The 15,772-nt window shown below is 32.7% G+C and overlaps 1 protein-coding gene across 1 annotated transcript; it reads right to left on the minus strand.

Annotated features, from left to right (window-relative positions):
- Positions 1-3,950: 3,950 nt before the first annotated feature.
- On the minus strand, positions 3,951-5,692 carry LOC127086955 (RING-H2 finger protein ATL40). The gene has a single exon (XM_051027771.1). The coding sequence runs from the start codon at positions 5,559-5,561 to the stop codon at positions 4,836-4,838; it is 726 nt and encodes a 241-aa protein (XP_050883728.1). The 5' UTR covers positions 5,562-5,692; the 3' UTR covers positions 3,951-4,835.
- Between the last annotated feature and the right edge of the window lie 10,080 nt (positions 5,693-15,772).

The following is a 15,772-nucleotide window of genomic DNA, read 5'->3' on the forward strand; positions in this document are numbered from 1 at the left end:
TATAAATACTCAAGTCTCTACATTTCCAACAAATATGAGACTATCATCCACACTACTCACACTTGCTACATTCTCAACACTTACCATCTTTAACCGTTTGCATTTGATTGTATTGTAGATTTTTCTCTTCAACATTTTGCTCTTCAACCATTTTGCTTTTCAAATGTGAATATCTACAAATTCAATCAATAATAAATTAAACAAGTACGCATTAAAACAATAATTCACATATTTTTAAATAAATACATGCAATTAGGGGTGTGCAAAATAACCAATAACCATGAACCAAATTCCTATCCAAATTAATCCAAACTTTAAAACCAAACCCAAAATTATATTTTGAAATTGGTTATCCATTTATCAAATTAAAAAAAAACCGGTAACCATTATTAAAAACCGGTTCAAGTAAACGGTTACCATTTTTCAATAATCATTTCAAATCAATCCAAAACACAAATTTCAGAATCCCTAATTCTCAAAAATCCAAATTCCCAATTCATCAAAACCGGCATCCTATTGTAAATCGTATTGAAGGTTGTGATGTTTGCTTTCATATTGGTATTCTTTAACAATGTTCAAGTCAAATTCTGTGAGTAGTAAATTTGTAATTTTGTAATTGTGTGTTGTATTATGGAGTTATTTTTATCCATTTTCTTAGCTTTAATTGGTTGTGAATTGTTTCTATTGATTTCTGTTTTTAAAGATTTGTATAGAAAATATAGTATTAGTATACAATTTGTTTTTCAATGTTTTTTTTCCTGTATATTTGGATATTTGCAAAGAAAACAAACTGAAAACAAGTTGGCAATTTCATCCTTAGTTATTTGTGAGTTTGAAAAAAGTCAACAAAAATTTTATCATTTTAATTTCTCCTTACAACTAGTCAGTTATTTTTATGACGTGGCAATTACTTTACTTTTTTATTATTGTAAAATTAAATGTGACATTGTTGATAGTTATCCTCTTAAATAAAATTGAGAAGCTGCAAAAAAAAAACTACCGTCAATAAAACTGCATCGTATGATTTTTTAAACCTGATTTATTTTTATAATTTTTTTAAATTGTTTTTTTTATAAAACTGTAAAAAAACTGGTTTGAAAAATACCAATTTAAAACTCTTTTTTTAAAATTGTTTTTTTTTCTATCTTATAGGTAATTACTTAATTTTGATTTTTCAGATTGAAATTTAAAAATAGTGATTGATTTAAAGAGCGATTTGATAAAGTTAAGAAGTTGTTGGAATGAAAATTAAATTAGAGGGAAATTTGGTTTTAAAATTGATCCAAACAAAAAATAATTTTTTTAGTACAAACCGGTTATTAACCAAACCGATCCAAACATAAACCGATTTTAAAAATATAAACCGGTTTTATCAAAGTGGTTTTAAAAACCAAACTGATCCATATATTTGGTTCAATTTGGTTATGGTTTTGAACCATGCACACCCCTACATGCAATTATACCATCCAACGTTCTCTTTTGCTCTAAGCTGCAAGCACCCGGTAGTTGGTACGAATAACATGATTCAGATAAACTCATAGAATTTTAAAAACTTGAATAAACCTTGGCCAGCCCATCAAAATTGATAGGAAGTATTTGTGAAGAAGCTTCTTGTCCCTGATCAGAAGTTAGAACAACCTGACTATTAGCCTGAAGTGAAATTGCTATCTCATTTTTGTTAACAACCTGCATTTCAGCACGGTGCAAAGGCAATGAAAAAAGCAACAAAACAATCAACAACAATAAACACATTCACAAAAAAAAAAACATCATGCAAAATAACATCACGTTTAGTTTAAAACTTTCATTAACCACTCACAACACAAATATTATAATACAACCATAGCAACCACAAATTTCAAAACAATATTTAACATGGATCTATAAATTTCAACACAACTAAGAAAGTATTTGTGCATCCGCATATGTAAATTTATTTAATACGATATATAATTTATTTAAATATATATGTAAGTTTGAAATGCATTTTTTAATTATAAAATAAATAATAATAATTTAAATTCAATTATGTTAAATAATCATATAAAAAGAAAAAATAGTTCGTGAAATGAAGAAAGTAAAAAAATAAAAATTTTGACATTTAAAAATAAGAATTTTGTGTCTCAATTAAAGACCATTGTTAATTAAAATAAAATAGGTATTTTACCAATAGGTGGCCCATGAGAAAAATAGAAATTTTGACATTTAAAAATAAAAAATTAAATTAATTTTATAATCTATTAGATGGAAAGAAATTTTGACATTTGAAAATAAAAAATTAAATTAAATTAAATTTTGACATCATAAAATAAAGAAATTAATATTTTTAATAATAATAAATAAATAAAATTAATTAAATTCATCTTAAAAACAAAATTAAATGTCAACAGGATACATCCATACACACCAATAAATATTTAATATGATAATCATATATTATAATAAAATATTTTAAGATATAAAAAATAATTAGAAAAAGATAAAATAATTAGGTATAAAAGATTAAATAATAAAATGAAAAGAGAAAGAAAAATAAGATGATGAGTGAAAGAGTGAGAAGTGAAAGGAAAAATGAAAGTTGAAAAAGTATTAAATAGGAATTTGATACTTTGTATTATTTTGTTGAAGTAAGGTGAATTGATTGGGAGGTTAGATTTTTACTACTTTTATCTTTTGTAAGTTTAAAAAATTTAAAGTAAAATGTATTATCGATAGTATGTATGTTATTTTAATAGATTGATAACTGATAACACATAGAAGAATTCCAAACCAATATACCGATAAGATTTGCCAATGTCATGATGAACCTAGGTTTAAGAACTGGAATAACAGATTCACACTCCAAACGAATACCTTAATTCTTCTGTGGATACAACTCTTATGATTCTTGAGCCATTTTCTTTTGTTAGTTTCAATAACAGTATTATGAGCCATTTTCTTTTGTTAGTTTCAATAACAGTATTCACATAATAAAAAACTTCAAGCAAAGAAAGGGTTAAAAAACATGTGTTTTAGAATGTAACTTTGGTTTCTTCGCAATTATGGCAAAGCGATTATTGTTCATCATAATAACAATAAAAATGAATGTATTAAATAAATAGGTATCAAAATAACAAAAGCATAAATAGAGAAAGATTGAACGATTGATGTTGAAATTTCGAGCGATTCGAACGAATTACAAAATTGAGATTTGAATGATTTATTTTCCACTTAGCACTTACTGTTCTTAGAGGGAGAGAGAGATAAATAGTTTTTAAGATAAATGATTTGTTTTTTTGTTTGAAAACTATGAGGTTTTTTTATTATAAAAAATATTAGTTATTAGGATTAATATTTTGAGTTATAAAATTAAATATTTTTTTCCGTCCATCTATATTTACACTCATTTTAAATTTCACTTAAGTAATAAAGATTTGATTATAACAATATTTTGAATTTACATCCGTTTTTAAAAATAGAGTGTTTATTGTCACGTGCTTATACTTAAAATGATACTTTATTTATAAAATTTACATTCATTTTTAGTATAACGAATATAAATTTTAAAATCATATTCTAAGTTTTGCATCGGTCCTCACAAGTTATATCTATTATGGATTAAATATATAATTTGTCTCCGATTATTTTGATTAGAAATTAAATATCAAATATTTACAATATGAAACTCTTTTGATCATATTTATTAGAGAATATTTATTTTTTCAAAGTTTATTGAATAATTAATGTATTTGGACGGTTAGATATACTAAATATATTATTTATTTAATAAATCTAAAAAAATCTAAAAAATTAAATTTCTTTTATAAATAGGATCAGAGGAAGTATATGTGTAACTCCTCCTCTCCTTTATCAATTCACTCCCCTCTGACCAATCTTATCCAATCCTATGTACAAAAACAAATCGTATATTACCATCTCTCATATTTTTTATATTATGCCAATCTCAATCGTCTATCTATCAAATAATGTTATTAATTGTATGTATTTTACTGAAATAAACGATTGAGATTAATCAAAACCGTTCATCCGTTATATACGAATTCACACCAACTTTACGTATCATTTCCCTTTGAACCACAAGTACCTCCTTTTTTCCCCCTTGTACACGTTTTCAAAACCAAGACCTACTTCTCTATTCAAATGTTGGCCCTTATTGGCCCCTCTAATATGGATCCATAAAAGTGGTTTATTAGTTAGTGGCCAGTTACACCAAATATTTTAAAAAACAATAACTGAAAACTTGAGTAAAACGCTACTACTAATTTGACAAAAACAAATGTCATCATCATCAATCAAAGATTCCATCTACTCCTTTGTTTATCTTCATACATTTTCACATGAGTAAGTCAACACAAATCCCAATTATCAGGATCATGGTTCTCGTTTCCCTCACCAAATATGTCCAATAAAACACAACAAAACAACAAACTGAAAAACAAAACAAAAACATAAGTACAATTGCTAGCTCACATCACATGGAGCAACCACCTAATCTTCCCCATTAATATATATTTTCATGTCATTATATTACGTTAACCCATGTTACCAAACACCAAATCCTTTGTCCATAATAAGTTTAATAATGCACGATTAATGAAATTCAACACCAAAACCGCTCGTACTTTTGACTAAATTAACATGTAAAAAAAATGTCAAAACTATTACATCATCATTTTACAAAAATTTAAACCCATATAGAGTAGTAATACCTCATTAATATTAATAACAACAATATAATAATATTAATATTTGGTAAATCATCAATCAAATATGGTAACTCTTTCAAATTTTACATAATTTATCTTTTCTGATCTAAATTTTGTTACATGAAAAAATTATTGTCTCTCTAAATCACGATCTATAATAATATCAACACGAGCCGTACTAGAAGGTTGAATTCTTCTAGAAGATCTATCTCTGGTAAGAATCCTTTGAAAAGAACTCAATCGAGAAATATTCTTGGGGGACTCATTAATCGAACCACCACCATCTGAAGTACTTTCGGACGATGGTTTAAACCAAGTGGGACCCTCGCGTGTTTCTGGTTCGAGCCGCGGTTCAACCTTGGTTCGACAAATTGGGCAAGTGGAATGCGAAGCCAACCACATATCGATACAGCCTACATGGAAACTATGCTTACAATTAGGAAGCAACCTCATCATTTCTCCATCTTCTAACAAACTCAAACACACTGCACATTCAACAATATTGTTGTTTTGTTCTTCATCTTGTTTTCCTTTTTGTTTGAAGAGGAAAGTGGGAAGAGTGGCGATGAGCGTTGGATCGAGTCCGGTGTTTGATGGATCGGCGAATTGAACGTGAGCATGAGCGACGGTGAGGCTGAGTTGATGAATGGCAGCTCTCCGGCGAGCTTGGCGTTTGAGAACATACCTAGCGTAGAGATGAAGAGCCAAGACCAAAATCAATACTAGTACCAAAGAAACTATAGCGGTTAACAAGATTTTTTTGTTGAAGTTGCTTTGACTTGATCCATGATAGAAATTTCCAAATGGATAATAATTATGATCATCATGGTTTTGATCATCATTGAAATTACTCATAGCTATAATATATATGTAAAATAATGGAGTGTTTGTATTATGTTGATAGGTGAAGAAGAATGAAGATGGAGGTTTGGTTTTTCTTTGGTTTTATGGGGTTGGATATATATGAATGCAATGCGTGTTGTGTGGAGTGAAGAATAATACGGCAAAGACTTTAATGATATCGTTTTCGTTAGTAAATTTATTTATTTCCTATTGTCTATAAAAGTCTAACTTAACTAAAAAGAAACTCCTTTTTTTTATTCAAGAGATTTGAACGTTGAATATTGATGCTTAATGGGAATAGTGGGAATAGGGAGGGTAAAGGAAGACTATAATTTGTTTGATAGGGAGAACTTTTGCTTGGAAAAACAAGCAGCGTTGAATATATTGTATTTAGTTATTGACATATAGAGTTAGTTACACACGTAAAGATGTATGCACAAATCGCTTAAAAGAAAATATGTATGAACAAAACTTGTAGGGAGCTAGATTATATCCTAGTTTTTTTTAAATGGGTTGGATTGCATCATTTTGAAGAACTCATTTAATTTTTATTTCAGAGGTTTAACTTTAAAAAATTCATATTAATTTCCACAATTTTACTTATATATTGACATTTTATCTATATCAGTGCAAGAAAAATGCAATGCTCTCCGGCGATGTAATTTAATGACGTGAAATTCACATGATTACAAAATAGCGTTGCGATATGAAAAACACATCATTAATTATTTAAAATAATAAAATAATAAACATCAACTTTTTATATGGAGAAAATTTTGATTTTTTTAAATAACCAACTTTTTCAAAAATAATTCCAAAATAACAAAATTTTCAATTTTTTTCTCCAAAATAACCATATTTAAAAGAGGATGCGTCAGATGAACTAGCGCATCCCTTAAAGATCAAGAGGAGGCGCCCAAACCATTGGCGCCTGCATTGGGCCCCTCATGAGGATGCGCCAATGCCCCTGGCGCATGCATTGACCCTCACGAGGAGGCGTCAATGCCTGTGGCGCCTGCATGGTGCATGTGGTGTATGTGTCAATTCATCTGACGTATACACCTTTGTATTATTATTATTTTTATTTATTTTTTATTTATTTATCAAATAATAAAAAATAATGTAAAAAAAATTATTCATGATATAATAAATGTTACATGGGATTGATAAAAATTTAATGACTGGCCCGATTGAAACGTCCCCCTGTTCCACATCCAGGTGCGTTAGTTTGTCTCTAAGGTCTCCCACGATTTTCTTGAGGTGTTTAGGGTATTTGTGTGCTGACCTGATTGAATGATGGATGGTGTGAAAGTCCGGTGGAAGTTCCAACGATATTTGGCAGATGTGTCATCATTTGTTCCCAATATCTGGAGGGGCTTTAGCCAACGACGCTTCCGTAATGGAGTTCGGTGCCCATGTCATCGTAGTTAGGCCGATGGGGTTGGATGGATTGCGGACCGTATAGTTGCCCAAATTGGGACATTGAATCATTTTGAAAACGAAGCAATGGTTCCTGGGGCGTACTATAGTTAAACAATGGTTGTGTGTTTTGGTGATAAGATGTTTGAGTGGTCATTGGTGGGGGGCTACGATGAAGTAACTCATATGAATCATTTGGGCTATAGACGGTTGTGGTTGCAGCGTATGGTTGTTGGTGGGTAGGGTATGATTCTTGGTTTTGTGGTTGGGTTGGTGGCATAAATGGATTGCGATGTTGGGTGGTTGGTTGTTAGGTGGATGGCATGATCGGGTTGTGAGGTTGGGTGTTTGGTTGTTGTGTGTATGTGGTAGGTTGATGTTGTGAGGTTGGTTGTTGGGTTTGGGTGGTTTGACATTGGTGTTAGGCGGGGAATTGTTATGGGGCGTACGATGGCGAAGCTAGTTGGCGTGGATCCATCAAATATCGCAGCTCAGACACAAATTGTTGAGTTGTTACCAACCTAAACCATGTCATATATTATTGAGTTGGTCTTGCACCATGGATGACTGGTTCATTTAAGATGTATTGTCGTCGATTCCTCAATTGACGACACATCTCTTTTGCAAAGTCTCTCCGGTATGAATAATCCCATTGTGCATCAACTCTTTTTTGATGTCAATTCCCCAAACACATGGGAGGTTCTGGAATCTATTGTTGCATGCCGAACTGAAGTTTGACCCGGTTACTCTGGTGCATTTCCACAGTAGTGAACTGGATAATCAGTGTCTTTGTTGTCAAAACTGCAACATCGTCATGGTTCACGTCATGATCAAGACCCAGATATGGCCTCCAGATAAACTGTAAAACAATACGAAACAATTAGATGATAAATAATTTGATAAGTATTTTAAAATTAAAATATAGTTGTGTAGGAGTATTACATCGTCAGGTCCAATGTGATCCAATAGATTGCGATAGACTACAATAGCGTGTTTCAGACACCTATTGTAGTTCATCCCCCTTACTGACCACCTTAGATAAAAAAAATTGAAAAATATTATTTAAATTTAATTGTAATATAAAATATTGTTAATTAAATGATAAAGTGTTAGACTTACTTTGTTGCAAACGGGAACATGAATGGGTTATCGTTTACCGGGGCGAGTGACAACATTCTTGACCAACCCCGTGCTTGTAGCAAATACGCACATGAAAAAAACGTACAAGTATTCTTTTTTGCAGTTTTACACATTACACTATATAGATGGGCCAACACAGCTGAACCCCAACTATATGTGCTTACCTTATTAATGTTGCGTAAGAATGGTAAATACATAATATTGACTGAATTACCTGTACTTTTTGGAAATAAAAAATTACCAAATAAAATCATAATATAACATCGCGCTTTAATTATTTTCTCGTACTCGGTTGATTCTTCGGACAATATTATACTCACATAATATTGTTTAAGGTATTTTAAATTTATACCTTGCCATCTTACTTGACCAGATGATTCTCCCTCAGTTTGGTTGTTGTAGCGGTAAATTCATGACCATTAAGCTATGGATAAACTTAACGTCAATAAAACCAGAGTCTCCACCGCGCTTTTATTGTTTCCAAAGGAAAAGGGAAAAGCACGAACAAAACCCAAAGATAAGAAGTTTTCAAATTAAAACTAATAAAATGCCCGAGATTACAGGTAAGGGGGTTAGTTACACAGGGGGAAGGTGTTAGCACCTAAAGTGTCCTATGTACTTCTAGGGATCCCTTTTTTATGTGCGTATGTGTTTTTGGTATAAAAGATGTTTGAGAAAAATATAATGGAGGGATGAGAAAAGAATTCATTGATTATATTTTTATGTTTGACAAGACCTTCGGACTTATGCCTACGTACCAACATAAAAATGAGGGATCAAAACCTCGTAGTTCATGGTAACAATTTCAAAATGAGTGGATTGTTTTTAATCAAAAGTTAAGTTTAAAAGAGGCATAAAGGCCCTAAGAGAGTTTGAATGAGTGTTAGTTCTTTTTGTCTTTTGAAATTTTAAGTCAATATGATTAGATTTACTTACAAGTTTGATTTAAGAAAAGAATTTAAAAATACAATGGCATAAGGCCAAAGTTTCTAATTTAAAATATGTCTAAGTTTGAAATAACAAGCAAAGAAATTTTTTAAAGGGGGGAGAGATTTGAATTTTAAGAAGTAGGAGGAGATGAAGAGATTAATCCTAAGCATAAAATTAAAAGTTAAAAGTTGAAGAGTTCTGACCAATGGGATGCAATCCAACAGACAAGAATGTCATATAGAAAACTCACTTTCCCTTTGGACTTTGAATCAAGCAATAATCAGCAAGCAAATAGCAATATCAAGAGTAAGGCATCAAATAAAGATGGCCACATCCAAGTAAGCAATTGCACAACTAACAGTCTTCTTTACTTCCTTATGTATCATATGACATAATCATTGACTTTGCTCAGAATAAGACATTAGACACGGGTTCAAAGTAACTTTTGCATCAAGACCATGTAGCAGATGAAATCAAATGAATCCCAAAACTTGCATCAGATGAAAGCTCAAATCTCAATAACTTGGTCTCATAAATGTTGGCATTAGCCAAGTCCTTTTGCATATGGAAGGTTGCCTAATTCTAAGTTCAAAAGCTCAGATCAAATCCAACAGTCCACACAAACATTTTTTAGGTTTTTATTTATTTATTAAGTATTTTAAGGTCCTAAGACCACAAACACAAACAAAATATACAAACAAATATATATAATCACAACATATGGCTCAAATGAGCAAAGTGAAAATGACATAAGCATAAACAAATTATATGATATGTAAATGACAAATGAAATGGTGAATGACTTGAAATTAAATTGCATAAAGTAAATGACTTGAAAGATAAAAACAATATTAACACAAGTTAATCAAATGTTAGTTGATTAGATGTTAGTGGTGTTTTGCTTTTCAATTGATTAAGTCATTCTTTGGAGAACATTCAACCCTCTATTCACAAGCATGGATCCTTGAACCAAGCCATCTTCCAAAGGAAGGGAAAAAGGCCAAGTTTCCACACAATACCATAAAAGGGGGGAGACTTACAATCCCACTTACTAGAATGATATGCCTTTAGGGTCAAAATTTAGCTCTATGTTAATTAATCGTAATTGGACTTATGTAGAAGTCACAACTATCTGAGGTCGAGCAATAGAAATTTAGGTGCTAATGCATGTTAGAGATTTGGTATAATTAACCAAACTCCTAAAACATACCCCACGCTAAAAGAAAAGGATCAAAGGGATAAACCTATCTCATCCATACTTGTATTGGTTCATCTAACATAAAGTTATTGATGAACCAATTAGCCTTAGGATGTTGAGATGGCATTGGTCAATGAAAGGGATGGGAAAGAATGGGATTGAAGATGAAGAGGGAGAAGAGATGAGGTAAACACAAATTGGTCATGGGAGGAATTTTATCAAATTAAAATCCTCCATTCATTTTGGGAGATGAAATGTACATTTCATCAATCCCCTAAGTCCAATGATTTTAACTTAACAAAAGTCAAATCAACCTTGACCAGGGCCTAAACACATAGTCAAACATCACAAGTCAATCAAAATGGCTCAACATAATTTCTATACAATTAATCAATTAAAAATCAAATTAAAAATGAATTAAATTTAAATTTAAATTGGCCTAAACCTAAAACCTCTTCAAAATACCAAATAAATGGCCAAGAGATTTATCCTAGGTCAACTAGGGTCAAAGGACCTTGGACAAAAAAATTCATGATTTTTGAAAAGTCAAAAGTATTTTTAAACAATTAAAAATATGCACAAAAACAATTAATTCATGAAAAATCTCAAAATTAATCCAAAAAGTGATTTTAATTCAGAAAATGAAAGAGGAAAATATTTAAAGATTTTTGGTGAAAGTCCCATATTTTTTGGATTAAACATGAAATTTATATGAATTAGTCAAACTAAAATGATTAAATGAAAAATCAGAAAATAAAAAGAAAATAAAAAAAATGAGGGCCATCTGATCTCCCTCATTAATTTAGGTGGAAAATCAGATGGTCAGAAGCGCGCATTCCACAAGTAACTGAGTCAAACGCGCTACAGGCTTGGTAATCAAATTGGACGCGTGAGATTAGAACATGAGAACCATATCAGATGACCTGGATTGATCCAACGCACCACCGGAGCCCTAGCTCCGGTCATCTTCTCCGGTGATCTCCACCGGTCTGGTTCAGGCTCAACTCTATGGAAAATGAAAAGTGAATACACTAATTTGAAGGAAAAATGCTCAGGAACACGAATCTGACCTCAATTTTCTCCAATTCCAAGTATATAAGAAGATACAGGGATTTGAATTTTGAGGATCATGAACTGAGTTGCTTCGATTTGACCTCAAAGCAACTCAATCTTCTTGCCTACATTGATAGGACTTCAGACAATTAAAAATCACAAAGAATGGTGAAAAATTGAGGGAGAATCGAAGAGAAGAAAATTCTGAAAATTCACCTTCAATGGAGCTTCAAACTGGCTTGATCTTGATTCCAATTGTGCTTGGCCTTGCTTCAGATGCTTGTTGGAAGTGATTAGGATTAAGAAAAGGTCTGGACTCTTGGAGTTTCAATCTCAAAACAGATAGAGATTTGAAACTCGGTTTTCAAAGAAAACCTTCAAGATTATCTGTAACACCTCAAAATTTGCCCTCCTCTCTTGGGACTAGCATTAATATATTGCATTACATTTTTTAGGTCATTAGGCATTTCATATTGCATATCATGTGGTTACATTGTGCAAGCTATCCTCTCAAGTCTTGATCAGAGGATGAGAAAGTCAAAGTGCAAGCCTAGGGTTTGTTGACTGATCATTGGCCATCTGAGGATTGGACTGTGAATTAAGGTTTCATGATTCTCAATGGATGTTGGTCTTCATCTTGATTGCAATGATACATCATCATCATCATGGTTTGATTTCATCAGGAGATGGAGGAAGATTTCTTGAGATTAGGGTTTTGACCACTGGTCAACCCTAATCAGTTGTATTGGGCCAGTCAGGGCATGATCAGGAGATGAGGTTTATGATGGTTGTGGGGTTCATTCTATGATTATATTGTGTTAATTGAGGCTAGGGTTTCACCCTTGAGCTATTTCAGTTGGAGATTGGAGCTCAGATTGATCTATGCATTGCCAATTTCATCTATCAGATGAAAAAGTCAACTGTGGTCAACTGTACATGATCTGATGGATTTGGAGGTGGAAATGAGTTGGATACACTTCATTCATGTTGGAACAAGTGTTATTTGACATCTCAAATCTTAAGAATGAAGAAAATCAAGTCAGGACAAAAACTGCCAAAAATAGAAAGTGACTTGTAATTGAAGTTTCCAAAAATGGAAAGTTTTGACCTCAAGACCACGTGTCCAAGGAAGCTTCAAATGCAAATTTGTTCAACATGAAAGTTGTAGATCTTGTTCTCACCTTTCCAAAAAGTCCAAGAACTTGAAAATCCCATGTATGGTTGGAAAGTTATGGCTCAGTGAATTTCAGAAATGACCCATAATCAGGAGGCCATAATTTCCACATGGTTTGTCCAAATTGCAAGTTCTTTATATGCACAAACTCCATTTGACATGTACTTTCATGGTGCATAATTGGATTTTTCCAAAAGTGGTCAATGCAAAAAGTCAAATTTCAACTGGACAGTTAAATGGACCAAGGGCAAAATGGTCCAACTTTCAAAATAATTGGAATTTTTGGATGGGGATTTTTGCAACACTTCATAAATGGTATTTGAAAGTTGTTGGAATCATCATAACATGGCTAGGCCTCATGGTTTGGAATTTGACTTGAAAAATGAAATTGCAAAAATGGACACATAACCATTCACATGTGATTTTGCAAATTACACAACCAATGAGAGTGGGACAAGTTTCAACAGCTCACACATGGCATTTGGAAGTTGTGTGAGCTGTCAAATAGGTGGCAATGAGCTGTCATTGGAAATTCCCATTTTGCCCTCGCTTGAAAAATTAGCACTTTCATTAACAATTCCAATTTGCATAATTACATGATTAAGCTTGGATTAGTGCATCATATATAATCTTAATCACATGCTAAGCAGAACAGAAAATCATTTCACCAAAAACCAGATCTGAAAACTCTCCAAATTCTCCAACTTCTCTCAAGAACACATCACACAAAAATCCTTCAAACTCTTCCAATTCTCCATGAAATTCGAAAATTCTTGTTGATCCAATCTTCATTCAACTTCTTCTTGGACTGTTTTTGGAATTCATCATCAAATGCACACCTAATCGCGACTGTCCATACAAGATCCATCCATGGTGAATCCGGATTTCGTGCACTAGAAGCCTTTGCAATAGATCCTGAGCATTTCGGTCAACTTCTTGGAGCATATGCTGTATCTGTTTCGCATCCAAAGGCGCAAAGAACATCAACACGACACTGCCATTCCAGGTTTTGCAAATTTTCGAATCTCATGATTTGTTTGATGGTTATATGCGTTTTAAAGCTCATGCTATGTAGAGTACAGTGATATGTTTAGTTTCGATTATAGATGACCATAGCTTAAGAAATCTTGAATTTAAGTTTCATGTCCAAACCCTAGGTTGCTCGATTCATGAGTTTTAGGAACTTTTAGGCAAAATTAAGGTGATATTTGGATTGTGCTTGGTGAGACGGTTCGAACGGTTATACGCTTGTGCATTTTCGTGTTAGTTGATGGATCATCGAATTCTGGAAATTCTGGGAAAAGTTGAGATGAAAACGATGAAGATAGTTGAGTTTGATCCGAAAATCTGTTTGAATTTTCAAATGAAGCGTTTCCCGCTCCCGCCTTAATTATTTACCATACTGCCATTGTGAATTTCAATTAATTTAGTTAATTCATAAAAAATTCATAACATGTTTAAAAATTCACCAAAAATCAATAAAAAATCAGAAAAATGTGGAAAGTTTTGTGTTGACTTTGTTGTTGAGTGTAGAATTTGTTTGACCTATTGGTCAAAGTTGTGCATGGTATATTTTTGGATTGACTTAGGTTTGTTTCACATGTGTTCAAATTTGATACATTCTACCATTTTGTTCATAAAATGCACATAATGTAAAATAAATTCTTGACAATTTTTGTGATGATTGTTGACTGGCTGATGTTCATTTATATGTAAATTTCATGAATTTTTGATACCTGGCCATTGAGATATGAATTTTGGAACTTAGGTGTGACAATTTGTGTCACACCTTATTGTGTCAACTTGCTGGATTTAATTGAGTGACCTAGGCTTGGTAGAATAATATGAAATTTTGCATGAATGTTGATTAACATGTTAGGATGCTATGTGATTTTTTGTGGAATTTTATGTGGCATTTTCAATTTGATTGCTATTTTTCATCTCTGTTGGTCAATTGTGCAAGCTTGTGTGACATAGGTTGGTAGATTTGATGTGAAATGCTCATACGGTATTGAATGATCATGAAATTTTGTATGATAGTTATAGACACATGATGTGACATCCCTGTTTTGGTCTCACTCATTTCTTTACTGTTTTCATTGAGTTATGAATTTTTGAAGTGGAAGCATGTGTTGATGTTGTGATTTGGAGCATGTAATTGTGTCTGTTTTTGTTGATTTTCATTGACATAGTTACCTTTGCCCAATTAAGCTGAAATTTGGTGTGCCATACCTGGATTAGGTCCTGTTTAGGTGTAATTTATTTGAGAATTTTTGAAGTTGTTTTGATGTGGATTTGAATGCAATAGTTCTGTTTGCATGTTTGGTGCTTCATTTGAACTAGTTTGGATTGTTTTGTGCATAAAATGAACATGATGAATGATATGGACATGGGACTAAGTGTGTTGGCTCTTGTTTGACATTAATTTGAGTTTGGTTAGAGATACCTTGCTGTTTAGGAATTTTTCTTGCCTTTGGACCCTAGGCTTAGCCTAGTGGTCTTGTTGCTAATATTTGCTTGATTTTTCAGGATCAAAAGCATAATGCACATGGAGAATGAATCAAGTTAAATGCAATTGATGTTGTTTGATGTTTGTACACTAACATAACATTATTTTGTAGGTTGTGAAGTTTGGGCTTGAGCTTTGAACTTGCTTTGTTGTGCATCGATCTGTATAGATTAATTGGTTGATACTTGCTGTTTAGTTTGTCTGTCTGAGTACTAACTGTGTTTGACTGTTTCCAGGTACTTTTAGTTGCTCAGTTCCTTGTGAACTTTTGCTTTGCTTTGCTTAAGCAACTTGCATTGAGGTATAACTTCCTAACTTCATGTAGTCTGGAGACCCGGCTGTTACCGGGCCGGGCAAATAAATGTCTGAAGTCCTCCTTAAGAGGCAATGATTGTGGTTGTTTATTTTTTTGTGCCAAGCAGGTGAAAGTCCTTTAAATAAGGCAATTGGTGGAAGTTAGGGATAAGCAATCTATCCCCCACTATTCAGTTGAGTCTTCTCCTTGCTCCCATTACATGGTTGTAGCATTGAGATCACAAGCCCAAGATCCTGTGCAGTGCACATTGTGTCAGAGTCTCTGAGTATAGAAGGGTTCCCCCATTCTGGACCCATGCTCATTTGTCAGAAGCTCTCCCTGGTTAGGGATAAGAGCTGTGAGGTCTGATCCTCACTTCACCTCTCATCTGCTTCACCTTAGCCTCGTAATGGCAAGGTTAAGAGCAAACCCAGCCCGTACAGACGACTCGCTTCGGCAGTCAAACCTATTGTGTGAGCCACTTGTTTGGTTATAGTGCGTGCTG

Source organism: Lathyrus oleraceus, chromosome 5 (genome assembly GCF_024323335.1).
Source record: "Lathyrus oleraceus cultivar Zhongwan6 chromosome 5, CAAS_Psat_ZW6_1.0, whole genome shotgun sequence".
Taxonomy (NCBI): Eukaryota; Viridiplantae; Streptophyta; class Magnoliopsida; order Fabales; family Fabaceae; genus Lathyrus; species Lathyrus oleraceus.